The following is a 22,189-nucleotide window of genomic DNA, read 5'->3' as shown; positions in this document are numbered from 1 at the left end:
AAATATAGTGAGTGATACTTTTCGTTTTGTAGCAGAATGCGCCTGAATATAACCGGAAGATGAAACGTCAAAGTTGGCGCATTATTTGAAGATCTCTAAAGTAATGCATGTGTGGAAAATATACTTATATCCTTTACAATCATCACTTTTAAGTCTTAATTTAGCTAAAAGCCTATCCATTTTGCACTTCCTTTGACATAAAATGCCTATTGCTTGCATAAGTATAAAAATGTAGAGCTACATGTATAGACTACAGTATCAAATATAATTTATAGTCCATTATCACCTGGCCCGAAGGGCCAAGTGAGCTTTTCTCATCACTTGGCGTCCGTCGTCCTTAACTTTTTACATTTTGAACTTCTTCTAGAGAACCACTGATCACCACTGAATGGAATGAAACCAAACATGGCATGAATGTTCCTTATGTAAGTTAGGTGCTGACCAAGTGTTGTTACTTTGAACTTTGAAGCCGATCCATAATCCAAGATGGCTGCCTGCAGGGGACTTAGTTTAACATAGGACCCTATGGGAAATATTTACAAATGTCTTCTTTTAGAGAAACACTGAATGGAATGAAACCAAACATGGCATGAATGTTCCTTATAAGGTGCTGACCAAGTGTTGTTACTTTGAAGATGATCCATCATCCAAGATGGCTGCCAGCGGGGGACTTAGTTTAACAAAGGACCCTATGGTAAATACATACAAATGTCTTCTTTTAAAGAACCACGGAATGGAATGAAACCAAACATGGCATGAATGTCCCTTTTGAGGTGCTGACCAAGTGTTGTTTCTTTGAAGCTGATCCATCATCCAAGATGGCTGCCAGCGGAGGACTTAGTTTAACATAGGACCCTATGGGAAATACATACGAATGTCTTCTTTTAGAGAACCACTGAATGGAATGAAACAAAACATGAATGTTCCTTATGAAGTGCTGACCAAGTGTTGTTACTTTGAAGCCGATCCATCATCCAAGATGGCCACCAGCTGGGGACAGTGTTTAACAAAGGACCCTATGGACAATACATACAAATGTCTTCTTTTAGAGAACCACTGAATGGATTGAAACCAAACATGGCATGAATGTTCCTTATAAGGTGCTGACTAAGTGTTGTTACTTTGAAGCTGATCCTTCATCCACAATGGCCGCCAGCTGGGAGACTTCCTTTAACATAAGACCCTATTGGAAATACATACAAATGCTTCTTCTAGAGGTGCACTGAATGGAATGAAACCAAACATGGCATAAATGTTTCTTATGAGGTGCTGATGAAGTGTTGCTACTTTGTTGCTGATTTACTGTTCAAGATGGCCACCAGGATTTTTTATTAAATTACAGGGCCAATATTAAACCAAATTTGGCCTCACTCATTATTAGGGTATCTGTTATGATTTTAATCTATTTTAACATGATTTCCAAAACCAAAGTAGAATCAGGTGAGCGACACAGGCTCTTGAGAGCCTCTAGTTTACTTTACCTATTAAAACAAAAGGTGTATATATGTCTCTGACAAAATCAATTGGTTCAATATTGTACAGAGATGGACACGATTACTGTCAAAAGTAATCTATTAATAATTAATTGAAGGATATTTGTGTAATGGATTAAGGTTCATCATAACAAACAGACAAAAATGGCTGTACGTATTTACAACTAAAAAACTACTCTGAGTACAGACTAACCTGTCCAGTCTGAAAAGTTTTAAGGCCTGGCATCCACTAGATATATAGGTAAAAGTTAAAAGCATTTTGTGTTTCAGAAAGATAAAATCTTTTTTGGATTTTGATGGGCATTTTTTTTCGTTTCCTGCAGAAGGTGTAAAAATAAACTTAAGTTGGGATACAACTTTGAGATGCTCCCTCTCAGGTAACAACTTATTGTATTGTATTGATTGTCCTTGATTGGCATGGGCAATAGACAAACAATAGATATCTACACAACTGTAGGTGAGCTAAAGGGTGTAATTGAGTGGACAGTATCAAATGAAATTCAGGTATTTTAACACCTTCTGCAGGAACGAAAAAAAATGCCCATCAAAATCCAAAAAAGATTTTATCTTTCTGAAACACAATATGCATTTAACTTTTATATATCAAGTGGATGCCAGGCCTTAAAACTTTTCCAACTGTACAGGTTAGTCTGTACTCAGAGTAGTTTTTGAGAAGTAAATACAGCCATTTTCGTCCGTTTGTTATGATGAACCTTAATAATCACTATTTCTTGAAGGATATTTGTGTATCCTGATCCTGTATAAATAAATTAAGAATTGATAGTTCTGATTTTTGTCCTGCCTGCGACAAAAGTTGCAGAAAACAAGGCATAGGGATTACAATCTGGCAGTGGCATAAACTATTTGTATAAAGTATAAACATAAGAAGATGTGGTATGATTCATTGATTGCCAATGAGACAATTCTCCACAAGAGACCAAAAGACACAGAGATTAACAATTATAGGTCACTGTATGGCCTTCAACAATGAGTAAAACCCTTACCTCATAGTCAGCTTCAATGTATAAAAGCTCAGTATAAAAGGCCCCGAAATGACAAATGAAAAACAATTCAAATGAGAAAACTAACAGTCTGATTTATGTACAAAACAATGAACGAAAAACAAATATGATATACAGCAACAAATGACAACCACTGAAATACAGGCTCCTGACTTGGAACAGGCACATACAGAATAGGCAGGGTTAGACTAGTTTGAAGGCACGCCAACCCTTCCCCTAACCTGGGACAGTGGTGTAACAGTACAACATAAGAACAAACTATCAGTTGAAAGGTATGGGTTTTTCTCATTGTTGAAGGCAGTATGGTGACCTATAGTTGTTAATTTCTGCGTCATTTGGTTTCTTATTGAGTTTTGTCTCATTGGCAATTATACCACATCTTCTTATTTTTATAACTCGTCAGATCGATCCAAAGCAGAAGTAAATCTAACAAAGATTTATATTTCAGAGGGTAGAAGACCTGGAGGTTCATACCTTGTATACATATGTGCTACAAATTTCTGTCTGTCATATATCTGTTGTCCTTGACCTCATTTTCATGGTCCAGCAACTGCTTGAAAAAAAAAGTTTTATTTTCTTCCTGAATATGCATATTAATTTGCCACTGGACATTAAGCAGCCATCCATCATCATCAGGTACTGTAAGCAGTAGGTCAACTCTATTTGTTGTATGGAATGATTGTAAGATGTACATGCCAATCTGGCAGGTTTCATCTGACCTTGACCTCATTTTGAGGGTTCATCGGTCAATGTTAAGATTTTGTGTTTTGGTCTGTCTTTCTTATACTATAAACAATGGGTCAACTATAGAATAGAAACTTTTTATTTCCCAAATAACTGGGCTTATAAACAGTCAGGGGTACTACTTAAACAAGTGATTTCAGAATCACATCTTCAAGTGATTTTGGCTGTGAAATATTAAAAAATTTCACAAAAATAGACACAAACTTTTTAAAATCACTGAAACAAGTTAAGTAATTTGAGAAGTTAAAATGTAATCACTTCAATAAGTGTTTATAACATTTTCTTGATATTTTTCCCACAAGCTTGCCTTTTTTATTGGTAAAAAGACAAGAATTCCATTGAATAAACAACTATGTTCATGCAGAAATTGTCTTTTGCTTGATTAGCCTGTCAGTTTTTACAGTTTATTTAAAATATGCAAAAACTGGAATAATTTGTAGATCAGGACATAACCTTGAAGTAGATCATTATAACTCTAAAGAAAACCAATCAGGTTACCTAATATTGTTGACCTTTGTCTGATAGTAAGAGTAGTTAATGAATATTTGATTATAGAAAAATTCCCAAGGGTACTTTTAAAAGCTTTAGCGCACTAACTTACTGTCCAAGCGCACTTGTGAAATTAATATACAAAAGAAAGGGATAATTAGTTCTATGTAGGAAAATTATAGAAAAGTTTGTCAAATTATGGAAAATCAATGAAATTTAATAGCATTTGAAGATCAAAGGAAACACCAAAATCACTTAAATAGGTGATAACAATTTATCAAATCACTGAAATAGGTGATAATGAAATCACTTGTTTAAGTAGTACCCCTGACTGATAAAGGGCATAAAAATTATTTACAATTGATTATTACAACAAATAAACATCACAGTGTACATGTATATTTAGTATATTAGCAGTGGTCTGAATCAGAGCCATCAACCATATAGATTATGAATGCACAATTAAATAATAAAATTGCATTCGCTATAAAATTATTTACTAGTATCAATATTCAGACCTGATCTTTTTACTTCAAAATACTCACCAATATAACAGCCCATTTTTCTATAAGAGATACATTTTCTTGCGTCAGGAGCCATTACAATTTGGAAGATTTAAGTTTTCAAAATTATACCAAATGTTAGAAAATTCTTCTCTTTTGATATCATAGTGGACATTGTAATAAAAAATGAATCTCATCCTCAACTTTACCAAGTGAGCAATTTAAACAAAAGATGCTTGGATCTACAGTGACTTGCAAAAGTATACGGTCACAATGGTGGTGTGTTTACTTTCTTACAGCTGACTCAGTTATAAACGACCTTGCCCGTCACTGATGATGAACGTATTTATCTTTAGCGTTATGCATCACATGGTCTACCGTCATGTGATGTTTGTTGTAGTCTCCCATTTTAGTTTCATTGGAACAAGTAAAATAACAAGATGGGTAGAAAAGGTCAGGAACTGTCAAAGGATGTGAAAAACATGACTATAGAATTATTCCAGAATGGGTATTCCCGTCGAAAAATCGGGGACATGCTTAAAATCCCTAAGTCATTGACATTGTTTGTAAATTTTTTAGACACAGGTTCTCTGGAAAATAAATCAAGAAGTGGCTGACCATTATTTGTAAAACCGTGCGACTACTGCAAGCTCGAAAGCATAGTAAAAACAAGTCGTAGGAGTTCCTTGTGTGACATAACTAACATGTTTAACAAGGAAAATGGTGTTCCTGTTTCAAAAAGTACACTTCAGCACCATTAACATAAACATGCATGGGTATCACAGGCGTGTTCATAAGAAGAAAGTGGTTATTAGGGAAGTAAATTGTAAAAAAAGACTTGCATGGTGCAGAGAAAAAAGGTGATGGACGGTTAATGGCAACAGGAAAAAGGTAATTTTCTCGGGTGAGAGTAAAATTATGATTGGACATGATCAACGTGTGTATGTATGGAGAAAAAGAGAGGAGGGATGGAGACCAGACCTTGTTCAACAGTGGATATCACAAACCAAATACCAAGTCATGATTATGTGGTGTATTTGCTGGAACAGTGTTGGTACACTTGCTCCTGTAGAGGGCAATATTAATGCCGTTAAATATCAAGAAATACTTGATGAACATTTGTGGCCAGTGATAGCTTGACGTTTTCTTGGAGCTTAATATGATTGAATCCGTATGGCTATTTATCAAAAGAAAACTTCAAACACATACTGGGATGATCAAATCTAAAAACGATTTGTTCCAAGAAATTTACCGTATTTGAGTCCGTATTACGCCTGCCTATATTCAATATTAAATGTAATCAAGCTAAAAGGACACCTCACAAAGTATTAAAGGTAAGTTTTTATCTTTGTTGTGTTTCGTTGGTTCATTCATTCATAGCATGAGTTTGAGCTTTGCTTATTCTGTTTTCAAAGGTAAACACGCCGTCACTGGGACCGAATACTATTTGCACTTCTCTGTATCTATACATTATTTGGTGTATGGAATGATTGTAATGTGTATATGTCTATGTGTCGAGCAGGTATGACCTCCCTGGCCAGGTTAAACCAAAGACTTTAAAATTGGTATTTGCTGCTCCTCCGCTAAGCATGCAGCATTAACAAGTAATGCAAAGACTGGTCAGCTAGGAGTCAGAATAATGTGTCCATTAAGATGACATGTCTTCCTGCTGACTGTTACCTTGCGAACTAGCATGTTAAAAATCAGGTTCAGCGTGTCAGTCTAGTACAAAGCAGGGTTAATATTCATATTACATTAACATGCTCTCATCCTGAATATGCATATTAATGCCACTGGTCGTTTATCAGCTATCCATCATCATCATCAATATTAAGTTGCAGTAGTTAGTCCTCTTCTAAGTCCGAGTATGATACTTTAAGCAATAGGTTAACTATATTTGGTGAATCGAATGATTTTAATCAACATAAAATCAATCATGGTACTAAGTAAAGCAGGTGAGACATTTCAGCGTTTTGCACTCTTTTTTGTTTTGATCTATTACAATTGATTACTTGAAAAAAATTACTTTACGATAACTGTCAATTACATGCTTCAAAACATTTGTAAACACAATTATGCTGCTCAATGCATTTACAGTGAAAATTAAGACCTTTAAAAAAAACAACCTTTAAAGCATTGCAATTATAATCGCTAATGCATCGAACACTTCTTTTTATTAATTAGGATCATTTGCTCCATATATTGAAAGTTTTTGCTGAAATACTGACTCAGATTTTCAGCATTAAGCTAGCGGTTGAATTAAAAGAACTTCATCATTAAGAAAGTTAACCAGTGAAAATGTAATTTGACACAATTTTTATTGAAAAAAAATGTTATGGTCGTTCTTGGAACCATAAACAATTTTTTTATCTGCCTAAATTGACTGTCCCATGGTTGATTGGAATGAAACTATAAATGCAAAATGAGAGATGGAAGATATAGGTAAGAGGAAGAAGCCTATTGTTGTTTGAGGTCAATAGTTTGAAAGAAAGTCACTGTTATCATGGTTATTATACCCCACGCAACGAGTTGCGGAGGGTATAATGTTTTTGACCCGTCCGTCCGTCTGTCCCTCCGTCTGTCCGTTCGTCAGTCCGTCAGTCCTGTTTCTTGTCATCGCAACTTCTCTCAAACCACACAACAGAATTTCACGAAACCTTTTTAGATAAGAAGGACATACTATGTAGTTGTGCATATCGACAGGAAATTACGATTCAATTCTTTTTCTAGGAGTTACGCCCCTTTGAACTTATTTACTTTAATGTACTACTGCAACAGTTTGTCATCGCAACTCCTCTCAAACCACACAACAGAATTTCATGAAACCTTTTCAGATAATAAGGACATACTACGTAGATGTGCATATTGACAGGAAATTAAGATTCAATTTTTTTTCCAGGAGTTATGCCCCTTTGAACTTATTTGCCCAATATACTACTGCAACCTTTTGTCATCGCAACTCCTCTCAAACCACACAACAGAATTTCATGAAACTGTGTAGATAATAAGGACATACTATGTAGATGTGCATATCGACAGGAAATTACGATTCAATTTTTTTTCCAGGAGTTACGCCCCTTTGAACTTATTTGCCCAATATTCTACTGCAACCTTTTATCATCGCAACTCCTCTCAAACCACACAACAGAATTTCATGAAACCTTTTCAGATAATAAGGAAATACTACGTAGATGTGCATATCGACAGGAAATTATGATTCAATTTTTTTTCCAGGAGTTACGCCCCTTTGAACTTATTTGCCCAATATACTACTGCAACCTTTTGTCATCGCAACTCCTCTCAAACCACACAACAGAATTTCATGAAACTGTGTAGATAATAAGGACATACTATGTAGATGTGCATATTGACAGGAAATTATGATTCAATTTTTTTTTCTTATACAATATTTTTTTCTTACACTTATTTTATTTCTCCAATGACAATGTGGGGACGTGGGGTATGTGAGCGCGCTCACTAAGGTTCTTTCATTGAAAATAGAAAAAAAATTGGAAGAATGTGTTTTTGACAGTTTCTTGAGTGTTCCTTGCTTGATTGAACTGAAACTTTTACAGATGGATCATATAAGGAAGGAGTCTATAGCTTTTTGGGTAAATAAGTCATTGTTACTAAAAACTTTTTTTTTGAAAAATGGGTTTCCAGATGGGAGTTTGAGTTTCCTTGCTTGACAGAAGGAATATATAGAGAGGTGGAGAAGTCTATTGAATTTGGGATCAATATGAAATTTCACAGTCACTAAAACTAGAAGAAAAAAAATTTAAAAATGGTTTCAGGATGGAAGCTTGAGTCCCCTCGTTTGATTAGAATGAAACTTAAACAGATGAAAGATAAAGGATAGGGACAGAAGCATATCAATTTTAGGGTCAACAAGGCAAAAGTCAAGGTCACTGTCTACTGTAACAATAGAATATTCTTTTTAATAGTATCCCAATATGAATTGTAACACAATTATACTAATATTAGAAAGAATATATACAGTATATATGTGTTTATTTGTCACTCCAAGCATATTACTGTAAATTCAGAAATTATTGCATGCATTTATTATTGCGATTTTGTCATTTTAGACTAAAATGCGATTTTAATTTTTGCGATATTGAGAAAAATCCTGTTTAATTTATATAAAAAATTTCAAAATGAGAGTTTAAATTATTGCAATTATAACCATGTCGCATTTTTCGCAATAATAAAAACATCGCAATAATTTCTGAATTTACAGTAGTCAGTATTTTGAACCCTTGGACATGTTGAAATAAAAATGTCTCTCAATAAATGTGTATTTCAGCCAGCATCAGGTCAGTTGTTTACTTGTTTTTCCAATAGCCTTTCCATGTATTTTGAAAGTATTCCTATTTTATGTTCATTATATATGTTGTCCATATTTTCTGTTGCTGTATATACGTAAATGTGAATCTTTTAAGGCAGTGTACTCTGTCCTTTTGGAGTAAATCCACTAGTCACTTCGTGTAAAAATTCTGTAATAACTTTTCCCCAGCTTTTTACACCTGATGGAATAAATACACTAGCAGGAGGAAGATAACACATGACATTTACATACAGGAAATCCTCCTCATCAGAATGATTGTACAAATGTACACTTACAGTCAAGTAATAAATTGTTTTTCAGATAATAACTATGCGGTTAACATGCAATGTAGATGTGGTGAATAGGAATCTTCCATCAGCTAATATGAAAAAATCAAGTAAAGCTCAGCATACACAGTTGTCTATTGGTAAAAAACCAGGTGGGGGATCAAAAGAGGCTCCATTATTTTTGATGATGTGTACAGCCAAAGATCGTAATGGAACAAAGTTCAAGGTCAGTATCTACAGCATCTCATTTTTTGTTAATCTGTTCTTCGTCCTAATCCATCTGTCATAGTCTTTTGGTGAAATTGTCAAATTGTAGGAGTTATTGCCCCTTGAACAACCATTTTTGTCTCACTTTGACAGTTGAAAAAGCAAGATTTAAGCTTGCTGTTTCCAGTGGCAGCAACAGAGGCGGCATCAACAATTTATTAGTTTGTGATTAGGTCAGTTTATGGGGAACCACTAGAAGGTCAGAGATAATTGGTATGCAGTTGTATTAGCATTGGCACTAATCATTTCCATAGAGATTAATTGGCCCTGCCCTCGAAAAGGTCTCTCATAGTCTATTGACTTTGAAACTTTTGCTTAGTTTACGTACATGTATAAGATTGTGATTAGGTCAGTTTATGGGGAACCTATAGTTGTAGGTCAATGCATGGCATTTAGTATGCAGTTGTATTAGCATTGGAACATCTTATTTCCATGAAGATTATTTGGCCCTGCTTCCTCAGTCATAGTCTATTGACTTTAAAATGTTTGCTTAGTTTATAGTTTGTGATTAGGTCAGTTTAAAGGGAACCATTTGGTAGGTCAATGGTATTTGGTATGCAGATGAGTTAGCATTGGCATATCTCATTTTCATGGAGATTATTTGGATCCCCCCTTTTCAGTCATGGTCTATTGACTTTGTTAAATTTTACATAGTACCGGTATACATGTTTGGTTGAGATCTCATAAACATGTTTAACCCCGCCGCATTTTTGCGCCTGTCCCAAGTCAGGAGCCTCTAGCCTTTGTTAGTCTTGTATTATTTTTAATTTTAGTTTCTTGTGTACAATTTGGAGTTTAGTATGGCGTTCATTATCACTGAACTAGTATATATATTTGTTTAGGGGCCAGCTGAAGGACGACTCCGGGTGCGGGAATTTCTCGCTGCATTGAAGACCTGTTGGTGGCCTTCTGCTGTTGTCTGTTCTGTGGTCGGGTTGTTGTCTCTTTGACACATTCCCCATTTCCATTCTCAATTTTATTGTGTTAGATCATAAAATTGAGAATGGAAATGGGGAATGTGTCAAAGAGACAACAACCCGACCATAGAACAGACAACAGCAGAAGGTCACCAACAGGTCTTCAATGCAGCGAGAAATTCCCGCACCCGGAGGCGTCCTTCAGCTGGCCCCTAAACAAATATATGTACTAGTTCAGTGATAATGAACGCCATACTAAACTCCAAATTGTACACAAGAAACTAAAATCAAAAATAATACAAGACTAACAAAGGCTAGAGGCTCCTGACTTGGGACAGGCGCAAAAATGCGGCGGGGTTAAACATGTTTATGAGATCTCAACCCTCCCCCTATACCTCTAGCCAATGTAGAAAAGTAAACGCATAACAATACGCACATTAAAATTCAGTTCAAGAGAAGTCCGAGTCTGATGTCAGAAGATGTAACCAAAGAAAATAAACAAAATGACAATAATACATAAATAACAACAGACTACTAGCAGTTAACTGACATGCCAGCTCCAGACTTCAATTAAACTGATTGAAAGATTATGTCTTCATCATATGAATATCAGGCACAATTCTTCCCGTTAGGGGTTTAGTATCATACCATCATAACATATATGAGAAGAAAACAGTTTAAGATAAACAACTAATGTTAAGTCGCTGATATTTGTTTTGCAGTTGTATAAGCATTTGAATGTCTCATTTCCATGGACATTATATGGCTACGCCCTATCATCATGGTTCATTGACTTTAACACTTTTGCATAGTTTATAAGTTAAAGTTTGTGTTAAGGTTAATTTGGATAAGTCAATGGTATTTGGTATGCAGTTTTATAAGCATTGGCATTTTTCATGTCCATGGAGGTTATTTTGAATGAGTTGCACAGTTTACATGTTTTAATGTTACCATTTTAATTTCAACATTTGCATTTTAATATCAACTAGATTTGGGAACTGGATAAGAATGTTAAAAAAAAGGGTTTAAAAAGGTACATTTGTACATAAACATGCTGAGGGATGTTTGTTGCATTGCAGTAATTTTTTTATGAATAACAAGTATTAAATCAACATGGTTTTTTCCAGTGATGCTTTTTAAAATGTTATTTGAATCATTTGAGACCAGCCCAAATTTTAGATAAGTTCATTAATTTGACACTCAATACATAATATTATGAATGTTCTCTCCAAGATCATGGTGCTATCAAAAAAGATTGTATAATAGAATGTATTGAAAATATAGTGCTATAGTTTTAGGGAAACCATGTGATATGCAAATAGTGGAGAGAACACTAAATATAGATTCAGCTAATGCATACAATTATGATATTTCAGATGTACTTTAGGTACCTTTCTACTGGGCAATAGAACTCTATTAAGCTAATTTGCATAGAGATCAGTGTACATCTACTTGTTATCGACTGTCATTAATGATACCTCAAAACAGGTCATATTTTATATACCATAGGAAAAAAAAGACTGGATGTCTAAACATATATGCATTTTGTACATGTTCCAATTTTGTAAAATTATTAAAAAAATATTCATTTTGAGTATTAAAAGGCCTACTTCTTTAAGTCTGAAATGTCTACCCATTCAGATAACTTTAAAAGAAAATCTGTTATTGACTGCTTGATAAAAGAGGTGTCCATTTTCGAGTTAAAGGAATTGTTGCCAGTCACAATTTTTGTATTAAAGAGTTTGGATGAAGTAAACTATTTCAACCTACAAGTCCTTCCAGATAATTTTAAGATATAATACCTAAAAGTAATAATTTGCCTTACAAGTGCATATTATACAATTATAGAATTTGATTATACATGTATTATCTTTCAGATTAAAGATAATGTTCAGCAAATTTTTGGGAAATTCCTCATTGAAGGGAAAGCTACGATTCGCTTTAAAGAACCTGAACAGGATTTATGCTTAAGCAAGGTAGGGAGGAAGATATTGAATTATAGATAAATTGATATACATGTACAATACTTTATTCTCTAAAAAGCTAACAACTTCAAAGGTACAGAGAATGACATTAAAAAAATATACAGATAATTTATAGTATGGTAGAGTAAACATTAATGTAGTAAAAAGAGATGCAATATGAAGGCAACATGATAATGGAGTTTAGCCAGGAGGATCGATTTTGGTCTCATCTTAGACAAAGTCTATCAAGTAAGACTTAGGCGTGCAGTTTTATCACACATCCGTCATAAGAGATCTATATTTATTAAATTTTCCTTGAAATTTTGGCAAAAAAATCAAGTTTGGTACGCACTCGGACTCCTGAAACATGCAAGGAAAAATATATCTTCATGACTTACTTTTCCAGATATTTCAATTTGAGGTAAAAAAAAAAAATCACTTTTAGATACTTTTCCCATAATAAAATAAAAAAGACTTCTTCATCCATTTTATTTTGCAAACCCCTACTTAGTTTACATGCCAAGTTGGTTACCAAAATGAAGGTTAAATGCAATAAACTTTTGTTAAATCATGCTATTATTAGTGAGATAAAGTCATAGAAAATTTTCTAGCCAGTACAAATGCTGAAAAAAAAATCTTGTCATTGATTTTTCTTGAAAGGAGGATGTATTATTTTGGTCCCTGAAATTGCAAAAATAGTAAATTTATCCAAGCCTTTCAAACTATTATAATTTTATTGATAAATGAACAGGTTTACTTATTTTAATCTGGACACTAAAGTGCAGAAAGATCACCTGTGATGTCACTATGGTGTCATAATGTATTTGACCTTAAATGGCCATTTCACTCATAGTTTTTGGTCTAAATATACATGAGCAACAGCTTTACCTTAAAATATATTTTATGAAATCTTTGTAAAATACATTTTGTAGCGAAATATCTTATTAGGTTAAGCTGTTGCTCATATCTGAATATAAAATGAGAAGATCTTTAAATATGGCTATTTAGGCAGTTTTTGCTGTTTTGCTCTACATATGCAAATTTTGAAGCCCTAATGTGAATATGTGAACTTGACAAAATTGAAAAATATAAACACTGATGTCTGACAGACTTGTGTCTTATGAGCATCTGAAGGGTGCTATTTGGTAGATTAATAATACGAAATGATTTCAAATATAAGGGGCCAAATAAGTGGCTTTATCATATCTTATCATTTTTATATTACATTCTTGAAGTGAAGAGAGAGCAAAAAAGGATTTATATCTACCTAAAGACAGAACACCTAGATATAAGATGGGTGGACAGAGTCCAAAACTGGCTTCAAGTAGGGTGATGTCAGTCAGTTGGGAGGGCAGGGAAAAATGGGAACCTAGTTTGTGTGATCAACTTCTCCTGCAGTTTTCAACATACCTGTACTTAACAGAGATTACACTCATGTTAAAGTTGTGCACCAGCTATAATGGCATTGTTTTAGGAATTGTTATCCATTTTAGCAGACTTGGTAATTTTTTCAGCAAAATTTACAAAAGATTGTGCTAGTTTTGTGTAATCAAATTTTAATAATTCAATGACTTATTAAATCAAAATAAGTTATTACTATTAGGTTAGTTTCTCGTTTACTTTTAAGTATGTGGTCAATTTATTTAGTTTATAAACGGTAGTAAGGTGTACATATAAAGATAAGATGTGGTATGACTGCCATTGAGACAACTCTCCACAAGAGACCAAATGACACAGAAATTAACAACTATAGGTCACCATATGGCCTTCAACAATGAGCAAAGCCCATACCGCATAGTCAGCTATAAAAGGCCCCAAATTGACAAATGTAAAACTATTCAAACTAGAAAACTTACAGCCTGATTTATGTACAAAATAATGAACGCAAACAAATATGATATACAGCAACAAACGACAACCACTGAATTACAGGCTCCTGACTATGGGACAGGCACATACAGAATGTGACGGGGTTAAACATGTTAGCGGGTGCCCAACCCTCCCCCTAACCTGGGATAGTGGTGTAACAGTACAACATATGAACAAACTGTAAAAATCAGTTAAAAAAGGCTTAACTCGTCAGATAGATACAAAGCAAAAACAATAACAAAAACACAGAGTGGACGTGGCAGGGTACTTATACATCCCCATAACAAAAAGACACTAAGTACAGATATGAGAGTACTCACAGTTAGTTCAAAACCAATAACAACTAATAAAAAAATCATGCATCTAACACTGAAATATCAATCAGTACACATCCAACATCCAATGGATCTAGTGTAAAGACGTCATAAACAGTCAGAGAAAAACATGATCTTGAGCAATGCCAAGATACAGGTATCGACAGATTGTAGAGCCATGAATATGCATATGTATATAAAGATAATATTTACTTTAATTTTAATTTACTAATAAAAAAGTCAAAATTAATACCAATAAAAACAAAGATGTAATTACAGTGTAGAATTGGTAACCTTTTAGAATAATAAAATTGAGAATGGAAATGGGGAATGTGTCAAAGAGACAACAACCCGACCATAGAACAGACAACAGCAGAAGGTCACCAACCAAGTTTATTTAAAGGATCGATCAGTTTACCTGGATTGTTTCTAAATTTCCAGGCTTGGTAAACAATATCTCCGTAAAAATTAGGATGTGCTATCCCATTTGAAATAAGTTTTCCACAGGAGCAACCAAACTTCAAAACCAAATCTATATATCTATGGAAGAATTTAGTAAAGGTTTTAAGTAATTTGTGGTAACGAAATCCCTGACTTAATAATTTACCAGTAATACAAAGGATACGTTCAATGAAATCCAAAACGTCACAACAGACACTGGCATAGTGAACGAGTTGTGATATAAAAACACCATAAGATGGTGTCAAAGGAACATCATGATCACCATCCAAAAAAGGAAAATTAACAATAGGGAACGAAAAATTGTCCCTTTTGTCGTAAATTTTAGTGTAGAGTTTCCAGTTTGAAACTGAAATATCTAAATCTAGGAAAGGACAGTTATTACCATTTATATTTGATTTATTTAGAGTAAGTTCCTTTGGGTAAATTTACTGAGTTTGGTCATAAACTATGATTCATAACAGTACACGAACAAGTCAGCTATTAAAGGGGCGCAATTGGTGCCCATAGGAATACCTACAACCTGTCGATAAACTTTATTGCCGAAATGTACATAGATATTATCAAGGAGAAAATTAACAGCTTCAATCATCTCATCACACCTCCAGTAAGTATATCTAGCATATTTACCTTTCTTATTATAGAAGAAGGCTTTAAATGAGTTGCAGCAAATATATTTGCATTCAGATTTACCAAACGACCAGTTAATTAAAAAGGAAAATTTTGTTTGATAAGATTGTGTGGAAGTTTAGTGTAACGAGTTGAAAAGTCAAAACTGTGAACAGAATCAAAAGGACCATCAAAAGCACATAATTTATCTAAAACATCCAAAGAATTTTTTTACACTCCAAAAATAGTTAATTCAACTATTTTCATTGATTTTATTACAAAAAGTAAATGATAAGTTCTTTGATAGTAGTTAAGGAACTAGTTAAAAGCACTGAAAGATTAGTTGTAGAACACTTACTAGAGGCCGAGATGAAACGATCTTTTACTGGTTTTTGGTGTAATTAAGGTAACCAATACATAGAAGGGACCTTCAAATGTTCAGAAGAGGCCTTAAGCTGTGATGTGGTTATGATATGTTTGTTTACTATGTGACTCTCTGTGGAGTGCACAGACTTGTAGAAGAATTTAGAATCTTGTTCTTAAGTACATCCGTGTATTATTTACGGCATACCACCATCACATTGTTGGCTGCTTTGTCGGCCGGTACAAACACATACCACTTTGAAAGTACTTGAATTTTGTTTCTTATTCTAGAAATAGGGGTACCGGTATTATGTACTCTTTTATTTATTTTTGAATTATTTTCAAAATGTGATATTCGAATATCCACAACATTTATACATTTATTTTGGTCCTTTTTCCAAAAAGTTTTTAACCTCTCGATCTTGAACAATATTGAGGTCCCCCGTACAGTCAAGGATATAACTCTATAGGGTTGTTACAGAAAAATAACATACATTTGTTATTGTGGACTAAAAAATCAAAGAACTGTGATAACATATGTATGTTACATGTTTCAAAGGGACAATATACATCATTAGTTTTGTTAAAATGTCTACAGGTTCTATTGATATTACTATTGTCTTTATGTATACTTAACTATAGAAAGTTCATAGCTTGCCAATCATGCATAGTACACCTATGTTATTACAGAAAAAATATGCCTATAATAACTAACGGGTGTTATTACAGCTCCTCTACATCACTCCTAAGCATTTGCTCAGACATTCATCATGCTTAATTACAATGTATTTTAATTTATTGTAAGAAATAATAATCAGAGCATGTAATGAGGTTCTGCGAAAGCTTCCCAGTAATTCCCAAGTGTCTTATATAACAAGGTAAATGCCTTTAATAACTAAGCCTTGTTATTACAGCTAAGGTTATCCCTTAAAAGCCTTGTCTCATTGATTTACCATGGTTAATGAAAAATGTATTAATTTAATTCAAAAATAAGTTATCAAGGCTGTGCATTTAGTTTCTGCGGCAAAGTTTCAAGAGTTCCCTGGAGCCTACTAAAAATCAAAATATTTATGATTTATTTTACAAATAACAAACATATGTTATTACAGATTTAGAAAATTTAAGGATTAAAGAGAAGACAACTCATGAAAGTATCTGTAATAACACATGCAAGTTATTTTCTATAATAACCCTATAGAGTTATATCCCTGACTGCCGTAGTAACATGGCCAAAGGGATCATTTCTCAAATTCAACAATTCAGTCTCAAGTTAGAGGAGTATTATTTTCTACATTGACGTCTGATGTTACTGATGTATAATTAAAAGTTAAACTTCTGCTGGGTTTTTTGTATGTATTCATGATAGGTGGTTCTGTGTTATCAAAATAGGGAGGTATCAAGTTTTGAATGGTAGAGTCATTAAATATACTCAATAAGTTGATGAAATCATTACCTCTGTTAATATATTTAACTTCAGAAAATACCTTTTATGATCTTTAGGTTTATCGATACGCAGGAACAGCCTATGGTGGCAAAAAGCTGTAATTATACGTGAATATTCATAGAGTGGGATGAAGAACAAGAACGAAGAATGTCTGTCTAACAGGAATCAAGTGACCTTGATCCATTTTCATTTTGAGTCAGTTTCTCATTTACTATGACTTATACTAGGGTCAGCTATGTTTGGTTTATGGCATTGTTTTAAGGTGTACATATATATCCATCTGACACTGTGATTACCTTATTGTCTCGTCTGTGATGAAAGTTGCAGAATGCGAGACTTAAGTATTTCAATCCGGCGGCATCGTAAATTATTTGTTTAAAACTTGATATTTCAGAAGGTCAAATACCAGGATGCTTCATACCTTGTATATAGATACCTTATGTTACGAAGTTTACATCTGTCATATATATGTCCATTGTCCTTGTTTTAGTTTTCATGGTACAGTGAATGCTTGAAAAAAGCTACAGTATTCTATCACTAATAAAATACTCACTTATAATAAGTTATTATGAGTAATATGATAACTATATTTGGTATAGAGGTTCCTTACAATGTCTACATGTCCATCAGGTAGGGTTCACCTGACCTCAACCTCATTTCATGGATCAGTGGTCAAGTCTGTTTCTCATAACAAAAAGCATTATATCAACTATATTTGGTGTATGGAATGATTGGAAGGTGTACATGTCCCACTGGCAGGTTTCATCTGATCTTGACCTCAAAGTCATGGTTCATTGGACAATGTTAAGTTTTTGTGGTTTGGTCTATTTCACAGATACTTTAAGCAATAGGGCCACTATATTTGAAGGATGAAATGATTGTAAGGTGTCAGTCTGGCATGGTTCATCTGTTGCTTACTTCATTTTCATTAAACATTGATAATGTTAAGTCTATGTGATACTTGTAAATCCTTCAAATTACAGACTTCCAACATAAATTCAATGATAAGTAAAACAGGGGAGACATTTCAGCATGTGCACTCTTTGTTTTGTTCTTATTTTAAAGGCTCATTATTCGACATAAGTTATTATGCTTACAATATAGTCTGACAAATAAGGAAAGCTCTGTCAGGCCAACATGTGCATTGTTGTACACATTTCTAAAGACCAAATAATGTTGACCTTTTTGTCATAGTAACTTAGAAACTAAGGTCAACACATTTTAAAACATTTGTTCACTCAGACACTGAACCATGAAATTGAGGTAAAAATCAAGTGCTTCTTGCTAGATGGATATGAACACTTAACATGACACTTAAGAATTATTCATAGACCATGTTACTAGTACAGGTTGCATAATTACTCAAATAAAGTGAGAAATTGTTTGGAGCATCAGAATAAATCAAGAAATGTGGTAAAATTCAGATGATCCAAAGTTTTCTTGTGAAGGTCAGGTTCTCATTTACTTTGATTAGCAGCTCAACAATATTAACTGGTTTATGGAATCACATTAAAGTGTACATGTCTGCCTGTGAGGGTCATCATACCTCGTTTTCATTGTTTTAGAATTAGTTGTCTTGTCATGTGTAGTAAAACCTTATCTCCAAAGCTGTCATATTATTATTTAGTTAGAAGAAAGCAGGCGACATTCACCATGTGATGTCTTATTGTGTTGTTAGGTTGCTATCTCATTGACACAAATACCTTTTGACCACATCCTTTTACCCATAGTGGAATGGTACCAGCTCATTGGTGCATCTGGTTGTGTCATACATTCAAATATAATATATAAATTAAGTTCCTATTATTACTTTTTAGGCGGATCCTTTGCAGTTAAAGAATTTTTTGAACCTCCTGAAAAAAGCTGCCCAGGGCCAGAGTATAGATCACATCACCTTATCTGTTCTAGCACCAGCATCAGCAAAAAATGTGGAGAAGCCCAAAAGTAAAATGATTGTTACCTCCAGAAAAGATTATCCTTTAACCACTAACTTTCCGTCATCATTAATTAGTCTTCAAGTTTCTAGTTGTAAATTGAAAAGAATCGATTCAAGGATATTTGATTTGAAGAAATTGCAAGTTTTGAATTTAAGTGAAAACTGTGTTGAAGAAATTTCAACAGATTTTGGAAAGTTTACCACATTAGGAGAACTATACTTGAACAACAATCTTATCACTAGTGTAAATCCACGATTTTGTTTACAAAAGAATTTGATTTTGACATTGAGTATTCTAGACTTAAGCTACAATCAGCTTAAACTTCTACCTCTACAAATATGTGAGTTGTGTAATCTGTATAATCTCAAGTTGAATAACAACTTGCTAGAAAGTTTACCTCCGACAATAGGCAGACTCAGAAATCTGAAGCTGTTTTCAGCTTCTCAAAACAAAATTAAACTTTTACCAGCATCTTTTATGCAGCTGAAGTTGGAATATGTTGATCTTTTTGGAAATAATTTCCCTGATGAAGTTGAGGATTCTCTTTTAGAAGACAATGTTGGAGTTCCATCACTTGTAGAAGCATGTGCCAGATCTGTCAAGAAATATAGGTAAACTTGTACAACAATGTAAACCTTAAATTATCCAAATTTATATTCAAAATATAAGTAACATTTAAGGATTATCTACCCCAGGAGTAGATTACCTAGCTGTATTTCATAATTTGGCAAAACCTTTGAGAATTTTAGGTCCTCAATTCTCTTCAACAACTTTATTTGGCTTTTTTCGCTTTTTTGAAACGAGCATTACTGATGAGTCTTTTGTAGACGAAATGCGTGTCTGGCTTACAAATTTTTTTAATGGTATCTGTGATGTTTTATTTTAAAAAATAGTGCATGTGTTTTATTTTCTAGACACATCGGTCAGATCTATGTATAAAAAATGTATCAAGATTGATGAGGCTTGAATCACTTGAGATAGGGGTAGGAGGGGATGTCATCCTGAATTCCCAGAAAATTTAATGATGAATCCCGAATTTCTGATAAAATAAAGCATTCTTTTCTGAATCCCAAAATTTAAATCATTAATTCCTGTCTCAATAAGTGTAAATCCTGATTTCCGCCAAAAATAAAGGCCCAATCCCGAAGTCCCAAAAGGTCCTTACATCCCTCTTGAAAACAGTCTGTCTCTACCCATTGTACAATGGAAAAAGAAGTTTAGTTTGTATATTTTTTCGTTATAAATTTCTAATAAAATTCACATCTTACTTAATAACTGTTTAGTATTTATGTAAGTACGCTCTTTTAAAGTGACCTACTGACATGACTGATGATCTAGATATTGATTTCTCATTCATCTGTATAGGTAGTCTCAATGTTTCATTCATTATTTTTCAGAGTGCCTTATACAGATGAAGATTTACATGGACATTTGTGTAGATATTTAGATTCAGCCAGATTGTGTTGGTGTGGTGCATATTGTTTTGAATCAAGTGCCAGATATATTCATAAAGTGTCTTTGAAAGACTTGACCTCTACTTCAACTTCAATAGGTGATGCAGGAAGAAATGAGGTTCCTATACAGGGATTTCTCTGTTCACCTCAGTGTTTGAATAAGTTCAAGAACAATCCCCGTGCATATTGGAAATAAGATTGAAACTTACGTTATTTATTGATTTGCAATTTGAGTTTCCAACATTTTTGTAAATGTATACATATACCCAGTATTTGAAAAACATTGTTTATATACCTGTTTTTCAAATGTTTATACAACATGTACAAGATTATATATTTGTATATTATAGATTATGAAATTTGGAAGTCCATATTGAATTAATTGCTTTTTTTGTTGACTTTAATGAAATTTAAGTGGACTACATTCTGCCCCATGCTTTAAGACAAGTAAGAGAATTGCCTCTGGATGCAGATCCTTGTGAATGTCATCAAATGTTTTCAGGAACTGATTTACACACACCAACTTAACAAATACATGTATGATTTATAGATGTATTTTGGAAGTGTAACAATGTGGCTGAATATTCACCTCATGCCAGTATAGAAAACCTCTTACCAATTACAAAATATTTAATTATTAAGTCTAGTATACAGCCTACAATTTTTATTTCGGACAAAGTTGAAAAAAGCAAGACTAAGACGTGCTGTTTCAGGTGTCTGCAACAGCGGCGTCAACAAAGTATTTGCTTGTGATTACCGTAGGTCAAGTTTATGGGGAACCAGTAGTGGTAGGTCAGTGTTAATGGTATGCAGTTGTACAAACATGTATTAGCATTGGCACATTTTATTTCCATGGAGATTATTTGGCCAAATCCCCTGTCATGGTCTATTGACTTTAAGACTTTTACTTTGTTTACATGTATTAGTTTGTGGTTAGGTCAGTTGAAGGGGAACCATTTGTGGTAGGTTAATGATATTTGGTATGCAGTTGTATAATCATTGGCACATCTCGCTTTCATGGAGATTATTTTTCCCTGCCCTCTCAGTCATGGTCTATTGACTTTAAAACTTTTGCTTAGTTTACATGTATTACTGTAAATTCAGAAATTATTGCGTGCATTTATTATTGCAATTTTTGAAGAATTGACAAAAATGTGAGATTAATTTTTTTGATTTCATGAAAAATCTCATCAGATATATGTATCAACTATCAGAATGCAAGTTCTTATTGCAATAAACACACAGTTGCATAATTCGCATTAATAAAAACCTCCCAATAATTTCAGAATTTACAATAGTTTGTGATTAGGTCAGTTTAAGGGGAAGTAATAGTGGTAGATCAATGATATTTGGTATGCATATGAATAAGCAATGCTGCATTGGCACATCTGATTTCCATGGAGATTGTGTGATATTTGGTATGCAGTTGTATTGGAATTTGCAAATCTCATTTCCATGGAGATTATATGGCCCCACCCCCTCGTCCTGGTTCATTGACTGAAACTTTTACATAGTTTACAAGTTAAAGTTTGTGTTTAGGTAAGTTTAAAGGGAACCACTTATTAGTCATATTTCCATGGAGGTTATTTGGCCCTGCACCTTTAGTCATGGTTCATTGGCTTTGAATGATTTGCATAGTTTACACATTTAGATATTGCCATTTTAATTTCAACATTTGCATTATACCATCAAAATTACAAAATGTGAGACACATCTCTGTGTCAACA

General features: G+C 33.7%; 1 protein-coding gene across 2 annotated transcripts; it reads left to right on the top strand.

The window, feature by feature from the left end:
- The first annotated feature begins 59 nt into the window (after positions 1–59).
- LOC127698171 (leucine-rich repeat protein 1-like) lies at positions 60–21,269 on the top strand. 2 transcript variants are annotated; one of them, XM_052201521.1, is made up of 5 exons: positions 60–100; positions 8,900–9,091; positions 11,927–12,025; positions 18,889–19,619; positions 20,406–21,269. In XM_052201521.1, exons 2-5 carry the CDS (start codon positions 8,909–8,911, stop codon positions 20,656–20,658), a joined length of 1,266 nt encoding a protein of 421 aa, XP_052057481.1. In that variant the 5' UTR covers positions 60–100; positions 8,900–8,908; the 3' UTR covers positions 20,659–21,269. The 2 variants fall into 2 exon arrangements, with proteins under 2 accessions (XP_052057481.1, XP_052057482.1); XM_052201522.1 differs by lacking the exon at positions 60–100 and adding an exon at positions 4,817–5,585.
- Positions 21,270–22,189: the final 920 nt, after the last annotated feature.

Source organism: Mytilus californianus, unplaced genomic scaffold, assembly GCF_021869535.1.
Source record: "Mytilus californianus isolate M0D057914Y unplaced genomic scaffold, xbMytCali1.0.p SCAF_4, whole genome shotgun sequence".
Lineage (NCBI taxonomy): Eukaryota > Metazoa > Mollusca > Bivalvia > Mytilida > Mytilidae > Mytilus > Mytilus californianus.
The sequence above is the reverse complement of the archived record's forward strand: the minus strand, read 5'-3'. Positions and strand labels throughout refer to the sequence as shown.